The following is a 24,334-nucleotide window of genomic DNA, read 5'->3' as shown; positions in this document are numbered from 1 at the left end:
CAAAAACGTCTCCAATTTGAAACCTCAGCGGAGTAATGTCATTGATGCTACTTTCCCACCTAGTATTGCTCAGTGGCTTCAGCGACAGGTTAGGCAGATACTTCTTCAAGACATCCCAAAGTCAAACGGAGGACGAGAAGAAGACATACAAGCTTTTCACTGTCGAAAACATGGAAACAGCATATTTAGAAGACTAGCAGCATCATTTACATCAGGATTCAATGAGTGACTCCTACATGGTACATAAAATGATCTCTTGTTCATATCTGAAATTCATTTCTGGAGATCAAACTTCTTTCTTGCCATCTCGTATTACACAATAGGATTTTTTTATCTTCCAAGAACTTGAGTACAACCTGCATCAAAGTGAAGCATAAAGAATCAGGCACTGGAAGAAATCCCAGTTAATGAGTCCAAAAGATAACTGTTCAAATCCACAATTAAAGGCTACAAAAATTCTCATCTTGCACACAATATTCTCAGCACACCACAAAGTCAATGTCACATGAAATTTCCCAAATCAGTTTGGATGGGAGAAGTTCAACCACCTGCACTACAGCTGTGAACTTGATCCGAGTGGCTGTTATCTGTTCCATCTCATGAATTCCTTTTTAATGCAATACATCTCCACAATGACGCTGAGGTGCCAACTGAAACAACATTGTGGTGATGGATGTTAGCGGCTGGCTTCTATGAGATGAGCATGCAACTGAAGGTGCACTGTTTCAAAAATGTCTCAACAACGTTGGTGACTATGTTGTGAAGTAGCCACTCAATCAATGTAAGTATTCCAATAAATATTCCTAAATACATTTTTCCTTTCCAGAATGAGATTTTCACTCTGCAGCGGAGTGTGCGCTGATATGAAACTTCCTGGCAGATTAAAACTGTGTGCCAGACCGAGACTAGAACTCGGGACCTTTGCCTTTCGCGGGCAAGTGCTCTACCAACTGAGCTACCGAAGCACGACTCACGCCTGGTACCCACAGCTTTACTTCTGCCAGTACCTCGTCTCCTACCTTCCAAACTTTACAGAAGCTCTCCTGCGAACCTTGCAGAACTAGCACTCCTGAAAGAAAGGATATTGCGGAGACATGGCTTAGCTTCTGTAAAGTTTGGAAGGTAGGAGACGAGGTACTGGCAGAAGTAAAGATGTGGGTACCGTGCGTGAGTCGTGCTTCGGTAGCTCAGTTGGTAGAGCACTTGCCCGCGAAAGGCAAAGGTCCCGAGTTCGAGTCCCGGTCGGGCACACAGTTTTAATCTGCCAGGAAGTTTCACATTTTTCCTTTCTTTATGCTTTCTTCAAATGGTTCAAATGGCTCTGAGCACTATGCGACTTAACTTCTGAGGTCACCACTCACCTAGAACTTAGAACTAATTAAACCTAACTAACCTAAGGACATCACACACATCCATGCCTGAGGCAGGATTCGAACCTGCGACCGTAGCGGTCACGCAGTTCCAGACTGAAGCGCCTTTAACCGCACGGCCACACCAGCTGGCCTTTATGCTTTCTGGTTGCAACTTGTATTTACACTATCAGCTGAAATGAAAGTGAATTACATTCACTGTGGATGTAATTTATACATATTAACACCTAAAATATTCCTGCACTCTGTAAAAGTAGGCTCAGAAAATAAAATGGTATTATAAATATAGTCCATTAGCAACAAGGAGCAACCTATGCTACATCCACATCATGCCAGGTGACACTTGTTGTTGAGAATGTTCTTATTTGTATACCCATGTTCTCAATAAGATTACAAAACAAAAACAATTTAATTTTGTATATGCAAAACTCAATTACTGGCAATGAGACCACTTTTTGACTACACATAGGAATTTTAAAAGCTATGGAACATAACCACCTTTCACATCTACATTGCTCCAACAATGCCAATTTTCAAGAGCTGTATCAAAGGCAACAATTGTGCCTTACCAAAAATATACAGATATAACACTGGTGAGTGCAAATACCCCTCACATCATAAAATGCAATGCTTTGCACAAGTTACAAGGACTACTAATACTAGTATCTGCCATCCAGACTGATTCAGTAAATTTCATGTGGCATTGGCTGTACGGTGTCCTGAGTATCCTGTATGCAAGATAAGAATTTTTGTAGCCTTTAATCGTGGCTTTGCACAATTACCTAGTGGACTCATTAACTGCTTCATTTCAATCAGTACAACATGAAGTATGACATATTACAGTATAGATGCATCCTGAGTAGCGTATTGCTGGTAATGAACTAGTTTTAAACCATTATTTGTGTTCAGTGCCTAAAGTTACTGAGGACAAGGTTAGTTTATGAGTCGATGTGTAGCTGTTACTTCCATAGGGCAATGTAATTCACATTAACTTCAGCAGAAATTTGAAATACATTTTTATAGTGTCTACACAGAGTATAGGCCATCTTATTTTTTGGGTATGTATCAGTTAAGTATTACCTGCAGTTAACCTTTCTGACTATCACATGATACACTTTCAATTAATACAAATACCTTGAAACTGTTGCAAAGTCTCTGTTCCTTTGTACTCACAGCTTCAGTTTTGATGTTGTTGGTTGCCATAAGGAGCTCACAGTTCTATATTGGAAGGAGGTTGTAACTGTTGATATGTTAGAATAACATTTTATTGTGAAAGTGTGTGATGTGAGGTACATTTGAGGTACTGGAAATAGATTTCTTGTTGGTATCATATATGTTACCAAAAGCTATGTATTGTATTGTGAAAAGCCTTGGTGTTCTTATAGCTGTTGACTTAACACCTTGTGTGTTACTGAACTTTATTGCCAGACATCTAGCTTATGGTATAATTATGCACTACTGCATATATATGGACTAGGAGGTTTCTTGGTTCTTGTTATATAGTGTATTAATTTTTGTCAGTTGGTCAGATATATAAGTTTGTGAATGCACTGAAGGTAATGTACTCCTAATTTTAAGGAAGTGCATGAAACACAGTGCAGACATTAAATGGGACAACTGAGAACATTTTGAAGCATATTTCAAATATGTTATCAGTATTCCCAACAGTTCTACCATATTGCACTGGATTCTGTGACTGTAGTTGTTGGTTTATGAACATGCTGTAAACAGTCTATGGTGTATGTTATGTTATCAATTATAAAACATTTCCTGTGCTTCTTTATATTTTCATTGAGATCTTAAATGATGATTGCTTAGTTGGAGAAGTCATGATTTTCTCTACTAATTTTTCTTCTTTTATTGTTGAGCCATATACAATTAGCTGCTAAGCAATAAGGTAAAGACATCGAAATCTGACTGTGAGAAAGAAATTGTCATTCAAATTTCTATAGTTTTTGATGATGTGAACTGTTGTAATAAATAGTATGCAATAATGTATAAAAACCAAACTTCATTGAAACAGTCCTTGGATGACCACTGGTAGCAACTGACTGCTGTTTCATCCACAGGTTATAAGCATCACTAAAGGTGAAATTGTACGAGTGAGTGGTGAGCAAACTGCTGCCCCACCAGTTATCAAGTTATGAAACCAGAGCATGTAGTTCTAATTGAAGTACCTCCGTTCATTCATCTCGATGGCAGAGTGCAACCCATTGGCCAACAGTGCTGAACAGATGTGGCCAGTCACCCATACAAGTAGTGGCCAAGGTCCACAATGCTAATAATTGGTGACCTGGCAAGAACTGCTGTTCCCAATGCGGTAAGGCCATTGGCACACTGTGGTATGCAGTTGAATTCTTACCGCATCTGGCCAGGAGTGAATTCCTTGGGATTGCAAGTTAGTGGACTGTTCTGTAATCATGTTTGCTCTCGAATCGAGAATGAGTACCTTTTACTTTATTATGTTAGTACTGGAGAATAAAAAAAACACCACTTAAAGAAAATACTGTTGATGGTGATTTTAATGGTGTCAATTAATTTTGTTTGTTTTTATATTGAAAAAAGAAATGTTTGTACCTTAACTGCTGCAACTGAATAATTGGCATTCCCTCAAGTACTAAGTCACTACTGAAAGACATGTACACTGTCTGCTTGTACCATGGAAAAGAAAAGCATATGTTACATGTGAAACTAGTGCATCAGATCTTGAGCTCATGTTGTGTACTTCAACATCAAAATTGTATGTGTAATGCCAAAGGCCAATTGTTGGCAGCAGATTTGAAGCATGTTATGCAACAAATTTTAAAAACAGATCTTGAAAACCCTAACAATGCCCATCTCTTTCATGGAATAGAAAACTGTGAGATTCACAAATGACTTATGATTGTTTTATATTGTCTTGTCTTCTTCAGTTCAACTTATTGTTTGAGAGTTGTGGAAAGTCAGCAGCACTAAAATAAAGTGTTTTTGTTATCCCTTTGTAAGTCCTGAGATCATAACATCCTTCTCTTACAATAGTGTTGAATAAGGCATGGTAGGTATATGAGACTTCTTGTTATTTAATTTAAGTTTGATACGCAATTGTTGTTTGAGATTGATGTCACACAAAGAAATGATACGAAAATGAGATAAGTTTACTATTTAAATACAGTAATGGAAATGCTACTATTTTGGGGTAGTTTCTCATTTTGATGGAGGGTTAATTTCAGAACCAGTCTCAAGTAGTCTGTGCTATGTACATTTCTGTATTTGATTAGTAATCTTTGCTTTTCTGTTATGTAAGTTACGCACATGTTAACTAGTGTGTGTGAAGGATGCTGTTTAGGGGATAGTACATGTACTAAGAAAATTCTGATATGTTTGGCTAATGCCAAATTGATTTGTATTTACAGGTAATGACATCATTCCCAGTTGATTGTCAGAGTTGGAGTACTAGGTCAGAAGTATCTATTCCCACGGACGACATTTGTTTGAGGTAGGTATGTTGTGTGACATTAGTATTAGTAGTTCCTGTAACTTGTACAATGCATTACATCTAATGACATGACAGGTATTTGCACTCACCAGTGATATATCTGTATATTTTTGGTTAGGCAAAATTGTTGCCTTTGATACTACTCTTTAGAAGTTGGCATTGTTGGAGCAATGTAGATGCGAAAAGATAGTAATTTTCCATAGCTTTTAAAATTCCTATGTGTAGTCAAGAGTGGTCACGTTTGTCAGTAAATGCATTGTGATTATTCAAGATTAAATAATTTGGTTTGTAATCCTATAGTGAACAGTAAATATCTATATTACAACATTTCTCAACAAGAGGTGTCACATGGTATGTTGTGAATGTATCATGGGTTGCACATTGTTGCTAATGGAGTAAATTTATACTGTAATTTTATTTTCTGAGCCTACTGTTACAAAGTGCAGGAGTATTTTGGGTGTTCATATGTGTAAATTACATCCGCAGGGAATGTAATTTACTTTCACTTCACCTGATAGTGTTAAAACAAGTTGTTACCAGAAAGAAAGTTTTTATGGTCTATAAAGAAAGGAAAAATGTATTTAGTAACATTTATTGGAATGTTTACATTAGTTGAGTGGCTACTTCACAACATAATTACTGACATTGTTGAGTCATTTTTGAAACCGTGCACATACAAGTGCATCCACATCTCATAGGACCCAGCTGCCAAAATCCAACACCATAATATCCTTCCAGTTGGTACCTCAGCTTCAGTGTGGAAATGTTTTGCAACAAAAAAGAAATCATGACACGGAATAGATGACAGCCACTTGACCCAGTCCACAGCTGTAGTGCTGGTGATTGAAGTTCTCGCATCAAAACTGATTCAGTAAATTTCATGTGGCATTGGCTGTATGGTGTCTTGAGTATCCTGTGTATGAGATAAGAATTTTCATAGCCTTTAATCATGGCTTTTCACTGTTAAGTAGTAGACTCATTACTGCTTCATTTCTATCACTACAACATGAAGTATGATGTGTTCAATATAGATGCAGCCTGTGTTGCATATTGCTGGTAATGAACTATTTTTAAACCATTATTTGTGTTCAGTGGCTAAAGTTACTGAGGACAATTCTAGTTTATGAGTCCATGTGTGAAAGTGTGATGTGAGGTACTTTTGAGCTACTGGAAATAGCTTTCTTGTTGGTATCATATATGTTACCAATAGGTGTGTATTGTATCATGAATAGCTTTGGTGTTCTTATAGCTATTGACTTAATAGTTTGTGTCTTACTCAACTTTATTGTGAGACATCTAGCTTAGGGTATAATTATACGCTACTGCATATATGGAATAGGAGGTTTCTTTGTTCATGTTGTATAGTGTATTAATTTTGTCTGTTGGTCAGATATACAACTTTGTGAATGCACTGAGGATAATGTACTTCGAATTTTAAGGAAGTACATTAAAAACAGTGCAGACATTAAATGGGATAACTGTGTACATTTTGAAGCATATTTCAAATATGTTTCCAGTATTCCCAACAGTTCCGCTATATTGCATTGGTTTCTGTGGCTTTAGTTGTTGGTGTATGAACATACTGTAAGCTGTCTATGTTTTATGTTATGTTATCAGTTACTAAACGTTTCCTGTTTTTGCAATTATCAGTGTTATATCTGTATATTCCTGGTCAGTCAAAATTGTTGCCTTTGATACTGCTCTTGAGAAGTTGGGAATGTATATGTGAAAAGATAGGAAATGCCCATAGCTTTTGAAGTTATTAGATGTAGTCAAAAAGTGGTCTCATTTATCAGTATATAAGCCCAAGTGCCTCTCCGCGCGAGCTCCTAAATTGCGCCCCCCCTCTTTTTTATGCAAAACGTTTGTGGAATTTCTTTGGCTTGTCTCAAAGCTGTTAATATGTGCTTTTATGTAAACTGTCATGTTAACAGTTACACTCAGCGTTACGGTATAGATGTAAACATAACTCCAAGCACTGAGAATAGCTACACTGTGAAACAATCTATGTAGATCTGGGAAATAGAAACAAAAATTGCCACTGGTTGGTGACATTCTCTACAGATTTGTACAAAACAGTTGCTGGGCACTAGCTCTAAAGTGGAATCAGATCTGATTGAATAAATCAAGCTAATTTTTATAAGCCTTGTGTATTTACTCAATTGTCCAAATGTGTGTGAAATATAATGGGGCTTAACTGCTAAGGTCATCACTCTCTAAGCTTATTCACTACTTATCCTAAATTATCCCGAGGACAAATACACACAGCCATGCCCGAGGGAAGACTCGAACCTCCGCCAGGGCCAGCCACACAGTCCATAACTACAGCGCCTTAGACTGCTTGGCTAATCTTGCGTGGCTTGAACTTACAGTTAACGTAAATAAACATTTTTCAATGGTTGTGAACTTATAATGTATTCAACTGAAAACAAAATATATTTACAATTTAATGATAATTTGGTTTGAACAATAATATTTACGATAACTATTTAATGTTGAACAAAATAATAAACAACACAGTAAATAACCAAGACACTGATCATAATATAAAAATTTAAAAAAATACTAGACAAATCGAACCTTCTTAGCTTTTGCTTGCGCAAACTCCTTCACATGATCTGTGTAATATAAGTCCTCCATCAGCTCATTCTCAATCAATATTGTTGCAAGATCATTCAAATGAATTTTGTTCATCATTGATCAGAGGTATGTCTTTATCAATTTCAGTTTTGAGAAACTCCTCTTTCCACTCGCAACTGTCACTGAGAGTGTTAGGGGAATTCTCAGAGCAATGTTAACATTCGGCCAAAAATTATGTCTTCCCATAAACTTCAGAATCTCTTTTGGACCTATTCCAGGTTTCAACAATGTTGAAAGCACTTTTAGTTCATCTCTAAACTCCAGTGCATCAATGTCGCTTGACTCATGATCTTGCAAAATCGATGAGAGGTTTCTACACTTTGTGTCCAGGCTGTCAGGAGGTGTATTCTTCAGCTCGTCAATGTCATAGAGAAAATCAAAATAATCACAATGAGCTTTCAGTTGACTGAATCTGTCATCCAAAGATGTGATTACTATATCCAAACGATAATAGTAGAATTCAATCTTATTTCGTTTTGTTGGGTCATCTATTGTCTCATCCCTTCCTACATAGGTAAAGTGTATTGGCTTCTTACTTCATTACCAGGAAACACTTATCCATGGTAATATCAGATCTTCTAGCTGTAATTCTTTAGCCAATTCCTTGGAATCCATCAAGAAAGACACAAAACTTTTCTTCTGTTCTGCAGGCCTCATTTTATGCTTTCGTATTTCAAGCGTTTCCACAGTCTCAGAAACGGTTATGTCAATGGTCTGGAGGGTCTTACCGACTGCACTGATGTGAAGGACAATGTCATATCATATTACCAGAGAAGTGAGAAAGGTGTAATTTTTTATTTGATTCACAAGTGACGTTGTTTCGTGAGCGGTCATGCCATTGAATTTTTCTGATATCTGAACCAGTGCATCAAAAACGTCTCCAATTTGAAACCTCAGCGGAGTAAGGTCATTGATGCTACTTTCCCACCTAGTATTGCTCAGTGGCTTCAGCGACAGGTTAGGCAGATACTTCTTCAAGACATCCCAAAGTCAAACGGAGGACGAGAAGAAGACATACAAGCTTTTCACTGTCGAAAACATGGAAACAGCATATTTAGAAGACTAGCAGCATCATTTACATCAGGATTCAATGAGTGACTCCTACATGGTACATAAAATGATCTCTTGTTCATATCTGAAATTCATTTCTGGAGATCAAACTTCTTTCTTGCCATCTCGTATTACACAATAGGATTTTTTTATCTTCCAAGAACTTGAGTACAACCTGCATCAAAGTGAAGCATAAAGAATCAGGCACTGGAAGAAATCCCAGTTAATGAGTCCAAAAGATAACTGTTCAAATCCACAATTAAAGGCTACAAAAATTCTCATCTTGCACACAATATTCTCAGCACACCACAAAGTCAATGTCACATGAAATTTCCCAAATCAGTTTGGATGGGAGAAGTTCAACCACCTGCACTACAGCTGTGAACTTGATCCGAGTGGCTGTTATCTGTTCCATCTCATGAATTCCTTTTTAATGCAATACATCTCCACAATGACGCTGAGGTGCCAACTGAAACAACGTTGTGGTGATGGATGTTAGCGGCTGGCTTCTATGAGATGAGCATGCAACAGAAGGTGCACTGTTTCAAAAATGTCTCAACAACATTGGTGACTATGTTGTGAAGTAGCCACTCAATCAATGTAAGTATTCCAATAAATATTCCTAAATACATTATTCCTTTCTTTGTGCTTTCTTCAAATGGTTCAAATGGCTCTGAGCACTATGCGACTTAACTTCTGAGGTCACCAGTCGCCTAGAACTTAGAACTAATTAAACCTAACTAACCTAAGGACATCACATACATCCATGCCCGAGGCAGGATTCGAACCTGCGACCGTAGCGGTCACGCAGTTCCAGACTGAAGCGCCTTTAACCGCACGGCCACACCGGCTGGCCTTTATGCTTTCTGGTTGCAACTTGTATTTACACTATCAGCTGAAATTAAAGTGAATTACAGTCACTGTGGATGTAATTTATACATATTAACACCTAAAATATTCCTGCACTCTGTAAAAGTAGGCTCAGAAAATAAAATGGTATTATAAATATAGTCCATTAGCAACAAGGAGCAACCTATGCTACATCCACATCATGCCAGGTGACACTTGTTGTTGAGAATGTTCTTATTTGCATACCCATGTTCTCAATAAGATTACAAAACAAAACAATTTAATTTTGTATATGCAAAACTCAATTACTGACAATGAGACAACTTTTTGACTACACATAGGAATTTTAAAAGCTATGGAACATAACCACCTTTCACATCTACATTGCTCCAACAATGCCAATTTTCAAGAGCTGTATCAAAGGCAACAATTGTGCCTTACCAAAAATATACAGATATAACACTGGTGAGTGCAAATACCCCTCACATCATAAAATGCAATGCTTTGCACAAGTTACAAGGACTACTAATACTAGTATCTGCCATCCAGACTGATTCAGTAAATTTCATGTGGCATTGGCTGTACGGTGTCCTGAGTATCCTGTATGCAAGATAAGAATTTTTGTAGCCTTTAATCATGGCTTTGCACAATTACCTAGTGGACTCATTAACTGCTTCATTTCAATCAGTACAACATGAAGTATGACATATTACAGTATAGATGCATCCTGAGTAGCGTATTGCTGGTAATGAACTAGTTTTAAACCATTATTTGTGTTCAGTGCCTAAAGTTACTGAGGACAAGGTTAGTTTATGAGTCGATGTGTAGCTGTTACTTCCATAGGGCAATGTAAGTCACATTAACTTCAGCAGAAATTTGAAATACATTTTTATAGTGTCTACACAGAGTATAGGCCTTCTTATTTTTTGGGTATGTATCAGTTAAGTATTACCTGCAGTTAACCTTTCTGACTATCACATGATACACTTTCAATTAATACAAATACCTTGAAACTGTTGCAAAGTCTCTGTTACTTTGTACTCACAGCTTCAGTTTTGATGTTGTTGGTTGCCATAAGGAGCTCACAGTTCTATATTGGAAGGAGGTTGTAACTGTTGATATGTTAGAATAACATTTTATTGTGAAAGTGTGTGATGTGAGGTACGTTTGAGGTACTGGAAATAGATTTCTTGTTGGTATCATATATGTTACCAAAAGCTATGTATTGTATTGTGAAAAGCCTTGGTGTTCTTATAGCTGTTGACTTACACCTTGTGTGTTACTGAACTTTATTGCCAGACATCTAGCTTATGGTATAATTATGCACTACTGCATATATATGGACTAGGAGGTTTCTTGGTTCTTGTTATATAGTGTATTAATTTTTGTCAGTTGGTCAGATATATAAGTTTGTGAATGCACTGAAGGTAATGTACTCCTAATTTTAAGGAAGTGCATGAAACACAGTGCAGACATTAAATGGGACAACTGAGAACATTTTGAAGCATATTTCAAATATGTTATCAGTATTCCCAACAGTTCTACCATATTGCACTGGATTCTGTGACTGTAGTTGTTGGTTTATGAACATGCTGTAAACAGTCTATGGTGTATGTTATGTTATCAATTATAAAACATTTCCTGTGCTTCTTTATATTTTCATTGAGATCTTAAATGATGATTGCTTAGTTGGAGAAGTCATGATTTTCTCTACTAATTTTTCTTCTTTTTTGTTGAGCCATATACAATTAGTTGCTAAGCAATAAGGTAAAGACATCAAAATCTGACTGTGAGAAAGAAATTGTCATTCAAATTTCTATAGTTTTTGATGATGTGAACTGTTGTAATAAATAGTATGCAATAATGTATAAAAACCAAACTCCATTGAAACAGTCCTTGGATGACCACTGGTAGCAACTGCCTGCTGTTTCATCCACAGGTTATAAGCATCACTAAAGGTGAAATTGTACGAGTAAGTGGTGAGCAAATTGCTGCCCCACCAGTTATCAAGTTATGAAACCAGAGCATGTAGTTCTAATTGAAGTACCTTCGTTCATTCATCTCGATGGCAGGGTGCAACCCATTGGCCAACAGTGATGAACAGATGTGGCCAGTCACCCATCCAAGTAGTGGCCAAGGTCCACAATGCTAATAATTGGTGACCTGGCAAGAACTGCTGTTCCCAATGCGGTAAGGCCATTGGCACACTGTGGTATGCAGTTGAATTCTTACCGCATCTAGCCAGGAGTGAATTCCTTGGGTTTGCAAGTTAGTGGACTGTTCTGTAATCGTGTTTGCTCTCGAATCAAGAATGAGTACCTTTTACTTTATTATGTTAGTACTGGAGAATAAAACACCACTTAAAGAAAATACTGTTGATGTTGATTTTAATGGTGTCAATTAATTTTGTTTGTTTTTATATTGATAAAACAAATGTTTGTACCTTAACTGCTGCAACTGAATAATTGGCATTCCCTCAAGTACTAAGTCACTACTGAAAGACATGTACACTGTCTGCTTGTACCATGGAAAAGAAAAGCATACGTTACATGTGAAACTAGTGCATCAGATCTTGAGCTCATGTTGTGTACTTCAACATCAAAATTGTATGTGTAATGCCAAAGGCCAATTGTTGGCAGCAGATTTGAAGCATGTTATGCAACAAATTTTAAAAACAGATCTTGAAAACCCTAACAATGCCCATCTCTTTCATGGAATAGAAAACTGTGAGATTCACAAATGACTTATGATTGTTTTATATTGTCTTGTCTTCTTCAGTTCAACTTATTGTTTGAGAGTTGTGGAAAGTCAGCAGCACTAAAATAAAGTGTTTTTGTTATCCCTTTGTAAGTCCTGAGATCATAACATCCTTCTCTTACAATAGTGTTGAATAAGGCATGGTAGGTATATGAGACTTCTTGTTATTTAAGTTAAGTTTGATACGCAATTGTTGTTTGAGATTGATGTCGCACAAAGAAATGATATGAAAATGAGATAAGTTTACTATTTAAATACAGTAATTGAAATGCTACTATTTTGGGGTAGTTTCTCATTTTGATGGAGGGTTAATTTCAGAACCAGTCTCAAGTAGTCTGTGGTATGTACATTTCTGTATTTGATTAGTAATCTTTGCTTTTCTGTTATGTAAGTTACACACATGTTAACTAGTGTGTGTGAAGGATGCTGTTTAGGGGATAGTACATGTACTAAGAAAATTCTGATATGTTTGGCTAATGCCAAATTGATTTGTATTTACAGGTAATGACATCATTCCCAGTTGATGGTCAGAGTTGGAGTACTAGGTGTAAACCATTTCCTTTGTCAGAAGTACCTATTCCCACGGACGACATTTGTTTGAGGTAGGTATGTTGTGTGACATTAGTATTAGTAGTTCCTGTAACTTGTACAATGCGTTACATCTAATGACATGACAGGTATTTGCACTCACCAGTGATATATCTGTATATTTTTGGTTAGGCAAAATTGTTGCCTTTGATACTGCTCTTTAGAAGTTGGCATTGTTGGAGCAATGTAGATGCGAAAAGATAGTAATTTTCCATAGCTTTTAAAATTCCTGTGTGTAGTCAAGAGTGGTCACGTTTGTCAGTAAATGCATTGTGATTATTCAAGATTAAATAATTTGGTTTGTAATCCTATAGTGAACAGTAAATATCTATATTACAACATTTCTCAACAAGAGGTCTCACATGGTATGTTGTGAAAGTATCATGGGTTGCACATTGTTGCTAATGGAGTAAATTTATACTGTAATTTTATTTTCTGAGCCTACTGTTACAAAGTGCAGGAGTATTTTGGGTGTTCATATGTGTAAATTACATCCGCAGGGAATGTAATTTACTTTCACTTCACCTGATAGTGTTAAAACAAGTTGTTACCAGAAAGAAAGTTTTTATGGTCTATAAAGAAAGGAAAAATGTATTTAGTAACATTTATTGGAATGTTTACATTAGTTGAGTGGCTACTTCACAACATAATTACTGACATTGTTGAGTCATTTTTGAAACCATGCACATACAAGTGCATCCACATCTCATAGGACCCAGCTGCCAAAATCCAACACCATAATATCCTTCCAGTTGGTACCTCAGCTTCAGTGTGGAAATGTTTTGAACAAAACAGAAATCATGACACGGAATAGATGACAGCCACTTGACCCAGTCCACAGCTGTAGTGCTGGTGATTGAAGTTCTCGCATCAAAACTGATTCAGTAAATTTCATGTGGCATTGGCTGTATGGTGTCTTGAGTATCCTGTGTATGAGATAAGAATTTTCGTAGCCTTTAATCATGGCTTTTCACTGTTAAGTAGTAGACTCATTACTGCTTCATTTCTATCACTACAACATGAAGTATGATGTGTTCAATATAGATGCAGCCTGTGTTGCATATTGCTGGTAATGAACTATTTTTAAACCATTATTTGTGTTCAGTGGCTAAAGTTACTGAGGACAATTCTAGTTTATGAGTCCATGTGTGAAAGTGTGATGTGAGGTACTTTTGAGCTACTGGAAATAGCTTTCTTGTTGGTATCATATATGTTACCAATAGGTGTGTATTGTATCATGAATAGCTTTGGTGTTCTTATAGCTATTGACTTAATAGTTTGTGTCTTACTCAACTTTATTGTGAGACATCTAGCTTAGGGTATAATTATACGCTACTGCATATATGGAATAGGAGGTTTCTTTGTTCATGTTGTATAGTGTATTAATTTTGTCTGTTGGTCAGATATACAACTTTGTGAATGCACTGAGGATAATGTACTTCGAATTTTAAGGAAGTACATTAAAAACAGTGCAGACATTAAATGGGATAACTGTGTACATTTTGAAGCATATTTCAAATATGTTTCCAGTATTCCCAACAGTTCCGCTATATTGCATTGGTTTCTGTGGCTTTAGTTGTTGGTGTATGAACATACTGTAAGCTGTCTATGTTTTATGTTATGTTATCAGTTACTAAACGTTTCCTGTTTTTGCAATTATCAGTGTTATATCTGTATATTCCTGGTCAGTCAAAATTGTTGCCTTTGATACTGCTCTTGAGAAGTTGGGAATGTATATGTGAAAAGATAGGAAATGCCCATAGCTTTTGAAGTTATTAGATGTAGTCAAAAAGTGGTCTCATTTATCAGTATATAAGCCCAAGTGCCTCTCCGCGCGAGCTCCTAAATTGCGCCCCCCCCCCCTTTTTTATGCAAAACGTTTGTGGAATTTCTTTGGCTTGTCTCAAAGCTGTTAATATGTGCTTTTATGTAAACCGTCATGTTAACAGTTACACTCAGCGTTACGGTATAGATGTAAACATAACTCCAAGCACTGAGAATAGCTACACTGTGAAACAATCTATGTAGATCTGGGAAATAGAAACAAAAATTGCCACTGGTTGGTGACATTCTCTACAGATTTGTACAAAACAGTTGCTGGGCACTAGCTCTAAAGTGGAATCAGATCTGATTGAATAAATCAAGCTAATTTTTATAAGCCTTGTGTATTTACTCAATTGTCCAAATGTGTGTGAAATATAATGGGGCTTAACTGCTAAGGTCATCACTCTCTAAGCTTATTCACTACTTATCCTAAATTATCCCGAGGACAAATACACACAGCCATGCCCGAGGGAAGACTCGAACCTCCGCCAGGGCCAGCCACACAGTCCATAACTACAGCGCCTTAGACTGCTTGGCTAATCTTGCGTGGCTTGAACTTACAGTTAACGTAAATAAACATTTTTCAATGGTTGTGAACTTATAATGTATTCAACTGAAAACAAAATATATTTACAATTTAATGATAATTTGGTTTGAACAATAATATTTACGATAACTATTTAATGTTGAACAAAATAATAAACAACACAGTAAATAACCAAGACACTGATCATAATATAAAAATTTAAAAAAATACTAGACAAATCGAACCTTCTTAGCTTTTGCTTGCGCAAACTCCTTCACATGATCTGTGTAATATAAGTCCTCCATCAGCTCATTCTCAATCAATATTGTTGCAAGATCATTCAAATGAATTTTGTTCATCATTGATCAGAGGTATGTCTTTATCAATTTCAGTTTTGAGAAACTCCTCTTTCCACTCGCAACTGTCACTGAGAGTGTTAGGGGAATTCTCAGAGCAATGTTAACATTCGGCCAAAAATTATGTCTTCCCATAAACTTCAGAATCTCTTTTGGACCTATTCCAGGTTTCAACAATGTTGAAAGCACTTTTAGTTCATCTCTAAACTCCAGTGCATCAATGTCGCTTGACTCATGATCTTGCAAAATCGATGAGAGGTTTCTACACTTTGTGTCCAGGCTGTCAGGAGGTGTATTCTTCAGCTCGTCAATGTCGTAGAGAAAATCAAAATAATCACAATGAGCTTTCAGTTGACTGAATCTGTCATCCAAAGATGTGATTACTATATCCAAACGATAATAGTAGAATTCAATCTTATTTCGTTTTGTTGGGTCATCTATTGTCTCATCCCTTCCTACATAGGTAAAGTGTATTGGCTTCTTACTTCATTACCAGGAAACACTTATCCATGGTAATATCAGATCTTCTAGCTGTAATTCTTTAGCCAATTCCTTGGAATCTATCAAGAAAGACACAAAACTTTTCTTCTGTTCTGCAGGCCTCATTTTATGGTTTCGTATTTCAAGCGTTTCCACAGTCTCAGAAACGGTTATGTCAATGGTCTGGAGGGTCTTACCGACTGCACTGATGTGAAGGACAATGTCATATCAGATTACCAGAGAAGTGAGAAAGGTGTAATTTTTTATTTGATTCACAAGTGACGTTGTTTCGTGAGCGGTCATGCCATTGAATTTTTCTGATATCTGAACCAGTGCATCAAAAACGTCTCCAATTTGAAACCTCAGCGGAGTAAGGTCATTGATGCTACTTTCCCACCTAGTATTGCTCAGTGGCTTCAGCGACAGGTTAGGCAGATACTTCTTCAAGACATCCCAAAGTCAAACGGAGGACGAGAAGAAGACATACAAGCTTTTCACTGTCGAAAACATGGAAACAGCATATTTAGAAGACTAGCAGCATCATTTACATCAGGATTCAATGAGTGACTCCTACATGGTACATAAAATGATCTCTTGTTCATATCTGAAATTCATTTCTGGAGATCAAACTTCTTTCTTGCCATCTCGTATTACACAATAGGATTTTTTTATCTTCCAAGAACTTGAGTACAACCTGCATCAAAGTGAAGCATAAAGAATCAGGCACTGGAAGAAATCCCAGTTAATGAGTCCAAAAGATAACTGTTCAAATCCACAATTAAAGGCTACAAAAATTCTCATCTTGCACACAATATTCTCAGCACACCACAAAGTCAATGTCACATGAAATTTCCCAAATCAGTTTGGATGGGAGAAGTTCAACCACCTGCACTACAGCTGTGAACTTGATCCGAGTGGCTGTTATCTGTTCCATCTCATGAATTCCTTTTTAATGCAATACATCTCCACAATGACGCTGAGGTGCCAACTGAAACAACGTTGTGGTGATGGATGTTAGCGGCTGGCTTCTATGAGATGAGCATGCAACAGAAGGTGCACTGTTTCAAAAATGTCTCAACAACATTGGTGACTATGTTGTGAAGTAGCCACTCAATCAATGTAAGTATTCCAATAAATATTCCTAAATACATTATTCCTTTCTTTGTGCTTTCTTCAAATGGTTCAAATGGCTCTGAGCACTATGCGACTTAACTTCTGAGGTCACCAGTCGCCTAGAACTTAGAACTAATTAAACCTAACTAACCTAAGGACATCACATACATCCATGCCCGAGGCAGGATTCGAACCTGCGACCGTAGCGGTCACGCAGTTCCAGACTGAAGCGCCTTTAACCGCACGGCCACACCGGCTGGCCTTTATGCTTTCTGGTTGCAACTTGTATTTACACTATCAGCTGAAATTAAAGTGAATTACAGTCACTGTGGATGTAATTTATACATATTAACACCTAAAATATTCCTGCACTCTGTAAAAGTAGGCTCAGAAAATAAAATGGTATTATAAATATAGTCCATTAGTAACAAGGAGCAACCTATGCTACATCCACATCATGCCAGGTGACACTTGTTGTTGAGAATGTTCTTATTTGCATACCCATGTTCTCAATAAGATTACAAAACAAAACAATTTAATTTTGTATATGCAAAACTCAATTACTGACAATGAGACAACTTTTTGACTACACATAGGAATTTTAAAAGCTATGGAACATAACCACCTTTCACATCTACATTGCTCCAACAATGCCAATTTTCAAGAGCTGTATCAAAGGCAACAATTGTGCCTTACCAAAAATATACAGATATAACACTGGTGAGTGCAAATACCCCTCACATCATAAAATGCAATGCTTTGCACAAGTTACAAGGACTACTAATACTAGTATCTGCCATCCAGACTGATTCAGTAAATTTCATGTGGCATTGGCTGTACGGTGTCCTGAGTATCCTGTATGCAAGATAAGAATTTTTGTAGCCTTTAATCATGGCTTTGCACAATTACCTAGTGGACTCATTAACTGCTTCATTTCAATCAGTACAACATGAAGTATGACATATTACAGTATAGATGCATCCTGAGTAGCGTATTGCTGGTAATGAACTAGTTTTAAACCATTATTTGTGTTCAGTGCCTAAAGTTACTGAGGACAAGGTTAGTTTATGAGTCGATGTGTAGCTGTTACTTCCATAGGGCAATGTAAGTCACATTAACTTCAGCAGAAATTTGAAATACATTTTTATAGTGTCTACACAGAGTATAGGCCTTCTTATTTTTTGGGTATGTATCAGTTAAGTATTACCTGCAGTTAACCTTTCTGACTATCACATGATACACTTTCAATTAATACAAATACCTTGAAACTGTTGCAAAGTCTCTGTTACTTTGTACTCACAGCTTCAGTTTTGATGTTGTTGGTTGCCATAAGGAGCTCACAGTTCTATATTGGAAGGAGGTTGTAACTGTTGATATGTTAGAATAACATTTTATTGTGAAAGTGTGTGATGTGAGGTACGTTTGAGGTACTGGAAATAGATTTCTTGTTGGTATCATATATGTTACCAAAAGCTATGTATTGTATTGTGAAAAGCCTTGGTGTTCTTATAGCTGTTGACTTAACACCTTGTGTGTTACTGAACTTTATTGCCAGACATCTAGCTTATGGTATAATTATGCACTACTGCATATATATGGACTAGGAGGTTTCTTGGTTCTTGTTATATAGTGTATTAATTTTTGTCAGTTGGTCAGATATATAAGTTTGTGAATGCACTGAAGGTAATGTACTCCTAATTTTAAGGAAGTGCATGAAACACAGTGCAGACATTAAATGGGACAACTGAGAACATTTTGAAGCATATTTCAAATATGTTATCAGTATTCCCAACAGTTCTACCATATTGCACTGGATTCTGTGACTGTAGTTGTTGGTTTATGAACATGCTGTAAACAGTCTATGGTGTATGTTATGTTATCAATTATAAAACATTTCCTGTGCTTCTTTATATTTTCATTGAGATCTTAAATGATGATTGCTTAGTTGGAGAAGTCATGATTTTCACTACTAATTTTTCTTCTTTTATTGTTGAGCCATATACAATTAGCTGCTAAGCAATAAGGTAAAGACATCGAAATCTGACTGTGAGAAAGAAATTGTCATTCAAATTTCTATAGTTTTTGATGATGTGAACTGTTGTAATAAATAGTATGCAATAATGTATAAAAACCAAACTCCATTGAAACAGTCCTTGGATGACCACTGGTAGCAACTGCCTGCTGTTTCATCCACAGGTTATAAGCATCACTAAAGGTGAAATTGTACGAGTGAGTGGTGAGCAAACTGCTGCCCCACCAGTTATCAAGTTATGAAACCAGAGCATGTAGTTCTAATTGAAGTACCTCCGTTCATTCATCTCGATGGCAGAGTGCAACCCATTGGCCAACAGTGCTGAACAGATGTGGCCAGTCACCCATACAAGTAGTGGCCAAGGTCCACAATGCTAATAATTGGTGACCTGGCAAGAACTGCTGTTCCCAATGCGGTAAGGCCATTGGCACACTGTGGTATGCAGTTGAATTCTTACCGCATCTGGCCAGGAGTGAATTCCTTGGGATTGCAAGTTAGTGGACTGTTCTGTAATCATGTTTGCTCTCGAATCGAGAATGAGTACCTTTTACTTTATTATGTTAGTACTGGAGAATAAAAAAAAACACCACTTAAAGAAAATACTGTTGATGGTGATTTTAATGGTGTCAATTAATTTTGTTTGTTTTTATATTGAAAAAAGAAATGTTTGTACCTTAACTGCTGCAACTGAATAATTGGCATTCCCTCAAGTACTAAGTCACTACTGAAAGACATGTACACTGTCTGCTTGTACCATGGAAAAGAAAAGCATACATTACTTGTGAAACTAGTGCATCAGATCTTGAGCTCATGTTGTGTACTTCAACATCAAAATTGTATGTGTAATGCCAAAGGCCAATTGTTGGCAGCAGATTTGAAGCATGTTATGCAACAAATTTTAAAAACAGATCTTGAAAACCCTAACAATGCCCATCTCTTTCATGGAATAGAAAACTGTGAGATTCACAAATGACTTATGATTGTTTTATATTGTCTTGTCTTCTTCAGTTCAACTTATTGTTTGAGAGTTGTGGAAAGTCAGCAGCACTAAAATAAAGTGTTTTTGTTATCCCTTTGTAAGTCCTGAGATCATAACATCCTTCTCTTACAATAGTGTTGAATAAGGCATGGTAGGTATATGAGACTTCTTGTTATTTAATTTAAGTTTGATACGCAATTGTTGTTTGAGATTGATGTCACACAAAGAAATGATACGAAAATGAGATAAGTTTACTATTTAAATACAGTAATGGAAATGCTACTATTTTGGGGTAGTTTCTCATTTTGATGGAGGGTTAATTTCAGAACCAGTCTCAAGTAGTCTGTGCTATGTACATTTCTGTATTTGATTAGTAATCTTTGCTTTTCTGTTATGTAAGTTACGCACATGTTAACTAGTGTGTGTGAAGGATGCTGTTTAGGGGATAGTACATGTACTAAGAAAATTCTGATATGTTTGGCTAATGCCAAATTGATTTGTATTTACAGGTAATGACATCATTCCCAGTTGATTGTCAGAGTTGGAGTACTAGGTCAGAAGTATCTATTCCCACGGACGACATTTGTTTGAGGTAGGTATGTTGTGTGACATTAGTATTAGTAGTTCCTGTAACTTGTACAATGCATTACATCTAATGACATGACAGGTATTTGCACTCACCAGTGATATATCTGTATATTTTTGGTTAGGCAAAATTGTTGCCTTTGATACTACTCTTTAGAAGTTGGCATTGTTGGAGCAATGTAGATGCGAAAAGATAGTAATTTTCCATAGCTTTTAAAATTCCTATGTGTAGTCAAGAGTGGTCACGTTTGTCAGTAAATGCATTGTGATTATTCAAGATTAAATAATTTGGTTTGTAATCCTATAGTGAACAGTAAATATCTATATTACAACATTTCTCAACAAGAGGTCTCACATGGTATGTTGTGAAAGTATCATGGGTTGCACATTGTTGCTAATGGAGTAAATTTATACTGTAATTTTATTTTCTGAGCCTACTGTTACAAAGTGCAGGAGTATTTTGGGTGTTCATATGTGTAAATTACATCCGCAGGGAATGTAATTTACTTTCACTTCACCTGATAGTGTTAAAACAAGTTGCTACCAGAAAGAAAGTTTTTATGTCCTATAAAGAAAGGAAAAATGTATTTAGTAACATTTATTGAAATGTTTACATTGGTTGAGTGGCTACTTCATAACATAATCACTGACGTTGTTGAGTCATTTTTGAAACCGTGCACATTCAGGTGCATCCACATCTCATAGGACCCAGCTGCCAAAATCCAACACCATAATATCCTTCCAGTTGGTACCTCAGCTTCAGTGTGGAAATGTTTTGCAACAAAAAAGAATTCATGACAAGGAATAGATGACAGCCACTTGACCCAGTCCACAGCTGTAGTGCTGGTGATTGCAGTTCTCCCATCAAAACTGATTCAGTATATTTCATGTGGCATTGGCTGTATGGTGTCTTGAGTATCCTGTGTATGAGATAAGAATTTTCATAGCCTTTAATCATGGCTTTTCACTGTTAAGTAGTAGACTCATTACTGCTTCATTTCTATCACTACAACATGAAGTATGATGTGTTCAATATAGATGCAGCCTGTGTTGCATATTGCTGGTAATGAACTATTTTTAAACCATTATTTGTGTTCAGTGGCTAAAGTTACTGAGGACAATTCTAGTTTATGAGTCCATGTGTGAAAGTGTGATGTGAGGTACTTTTGAGCTACTGGAAATAGCTTTCTTGTTGGTATCATATATGTTACCAATAGGTGTGTATTGTATCATGAATAGCTTTGGTGTTCTTATAGCTATTGACTTAATAGTTTGTGTCTTACTCAACTTTATTGTGAGACATCTAGCTTAGGGTATAATTATACGCTACTGCATATATGGAATAGGAGGTTTCTTTGTTCATGTTGTATAGTGTATTAATTTTGTCTGTTGGTCAGATATACAACTTTGTGAATGCACTGAGGATAATGTACTTCGAATTTTAAGGAAGTACATTAAAAACAGTGCAGACATTAAATGGGATAACTGTGTACATTTTGAAGCATATTTCAAATATGTTTCCAGTATTCCCAACAGTTCCGCTATATTGCATTGGTTTCTGTGGCTTTAGTTGTTGGTGTATGAACATACTGTAAGCTGTCTATGTTTTATGTTATGTTATCAGTTACTAAACGTTTCCTGTTTTTGCAATTATCAGTGTTATATCTGTATATTCCTGGTCAGTCAAAATTGTTGCCTTTGATACTGCTCTTGAGAAGTTGGGAATGTATATGTGAAAAGATAGGAAATGCCCATAGCTTTTGAAGTTATTAGATGTAGTCAAAAAGTGGTCTCATTTATCAGTATATAAGCCCAAGTGCCTCTCCGCGCGAGCTCCTAAATTGCGCCCCCCCTCTTTTTTATGCAAAACGTTTGTGGAATTTCTTTGGCTTGTCTCAAAGCTGTTAATATGTGCTTTTATGTAAACCGTCATGTTAACAGTTACACTCAGCGTTACGGTATAGATGTAAACATAACTCCAAGCACTGAGAATAGCTACACTGTGAAACAATCTATGTAGATCTGGGAAATAGAAACAAAAATTGCCACTGGTTGGTGACATTCTCTACAGATTTGTACAAAACAGTTGCTGGGCACTAGCTCTAAAGTGGAATCAGATCTGATTGAATAAATCAAGCTAATTTTTATAAGCCTTGTGAATTTACTCAATCGTCCAAATGTGTGTGAAATATAATGGGGCTTAACTGCTAAGGTCATCACTCTCTAAGCTTATTCACTACTTACCCTAAATTATCCCGAGGACAAATACACACACCCATGCCCGAGGGAAGACTCGAACCTCCGCCGGGGCTAGCCACACAGTCCATAACTACAGCGCCTTAGACTGCTTGGCTAATCTTGCGTGGCTTGAACTTACAGTTAACGTAAATAAACATTTTTCAATGGTTGTGAACATATAATGTATTCAACTGAAAACAAAATATATTTACAATTTAATGATAATTTGGTTTGAACAATAATATTTACGATAACTGTTTAATGTTGAACAAAATAATAAACAACACAGTAAATAACCAAGACACTGATCATAATATAAAAATTTAAAAAAATACTAGACAAATCGAACCTTCTTAGCTTTTGCTTGCGCAAACTCCTTCACATGATCTGTGTAATGTAAGTCCTCCGTCAGCTCATTCTCAATCGATATTGTTGCAAGATCATTCAAATGAATTTTGTTCATCATTGATCAGAGGTATGTCTTTATCAATTTCAGTTTTGAGAAACTCCTCTTTCCACTCGCAACTGTCACTGAGAGTGTTAGGGGAATTCTCAGAGCAATGTTAACATTCGGCCAAAAATTATGTCTTCCCATAAACTTCAGAATCTCTTTTGGACCTATTCCAGGTTTCAACAATGTTGAAAGCACTTTTAGTTCATCTCTAAACTCCAGTGCATCAATGTCGCTTGACTCATGATCTTGCAAAATCGATGAGAGGTTTCTACACTTTGTGTCCAGGCTGACAGGAGGTGTATTCTTCAGCTCGTCAATGTCATAGAGAAAATCAAAATAATCACAATGAGCTTTCAGTTGACTGAATCTGTCATCCAAAGATGTGATTACTATATCTAAACGATAATAGTAGAATTCAATCGTATTTCGTTTTGTTGGGTCATCTATTGTCTCATCCCTTCCTTCATAGGTAAAGTGTATTGGCTTCTTACTTCATTACCAGGAAACACTTATCCATGGTAATGTCAGATCTTCTAGCTGTAATTCTTTAGCCAATTCCTTGGAATCCATCAAGAAAGACACAAAACTTTTCTTTTGTTCTGCAGGCCTCATTTTATGCTTTCGTATTTCAAGCGTTTCCACAGTCTCAGAAACGGTTATGTCAATGGTCTGGAGGGTCTTACCGACTGCACTGATGTGAAGGACAATGTCATATCAGATTACCAGAGAAGTGAGAAAGGTGTAATTTTTTATTTGATTCACAAGTGACGTTGTTTCGTGAGCGGTCATGCCATTGAATTTTTCTGATATCTGAACCAGTGCATCTAAAACGTCTCCAATTTGAAACCTCAGCGGAGTAAGGTCATTGATGCTACTTTCCCACCTAGTATTGCTCAGTGGCTTCAGCGACAGGTTAGGCAGATACTTCTTCAAGACATCCCAAAGTCAAACAGAGGACGAGAAGAAGACATACAAGCTTTTCACTGTCGAAAACATGGAAACAGCATATTTAGAAGAC

The 24,334-nt window shown here is 36.6% G+C and overlaps 3 protein-coding genes across 3 annotated transcripts; all 3 read right to left on the bottom strand.

The window, feature by feature from the left end:
- Positions 1-7,217: 7,217 nt before the first annotated feature.
- On the bottom strand, positions 7,218-8,142 carry LOC126184050 (uncharacterized). Its single transcript, XM_049926410.1, has 3 exons — positions 8,040-8,142; positions 7,596-7,991; positions 7,218-7,267 (listed from the first exon to the last, which is right to left on the bottom strand). Exons 1-3 carry the CDS (start codon positions 8,140-8,142, stop codon positions 7,218-7,220), a joined length of 549 nt encoding a protein of 182 aa, XP_049782367.1.
- Positions 8,143-15,116: 6,974 nt separating this feature from the next.
- Positions 15,117-16,041, bottom strand: LOC126184049 (uncharacterized). The gene is made up of 3 exons (XM_049926409.1): positions 15,939-16,041; positions 15,495-15,890; positions 15,117-15,166 (listed from the first exon to the last, which is right to left on the bottom strand). The coding sequence occupies exons 1-3, from the start codon at positions 16,039-16,041 to the stop codon at positions 15,117-15,119; spliced, it is 549 nt and encodes a 182-aa protein (XP_049782366.1).
- Positions 16,042-23,003: 6,962 nt separating this feature from the next.
- LOC126184048 (uncharacterized) lies at positions 23,004-23,928 on the bottom strand. Its single transcript, XM_049926408.1, has 3 exons — positions 23,826-23,928; positions 23,382-23,777; positions 23,004-23,053 (listed from the first exon to the last, which is right to left on the bottom strand). The coding sequence occupies exons 1-3, from the start codon at positions 23,926-23,928 to the stop codon at positions 23,004-23,006; spliced, it is 549 nt and encodes a 182-aa protein (XP_049782365.1).
- Positions 23,929-24,334: the final 406 nt, after the last annotated feature.

Source organism: Schistocerca cancellata, chromosome 4 (genome assembly GCF_023864275.1).
Source record: "Schistocerca cancellata isolate TAMUIC-IGC-003103 chromosome 4, iqSchCanc2.1, whole genome shotgun sequence".
NCBI classification, from domain to species: Eukaryota; Metazoa; Arthropoda; class Insecta; order Orthoptera; family Acrididae; genus Schistocerca; species Schistocerca cancellata.
Note: the sequence above shows the minus strand (reverse complement) of the source record. Positions and strands in the feature narration are given on the sequence as shown.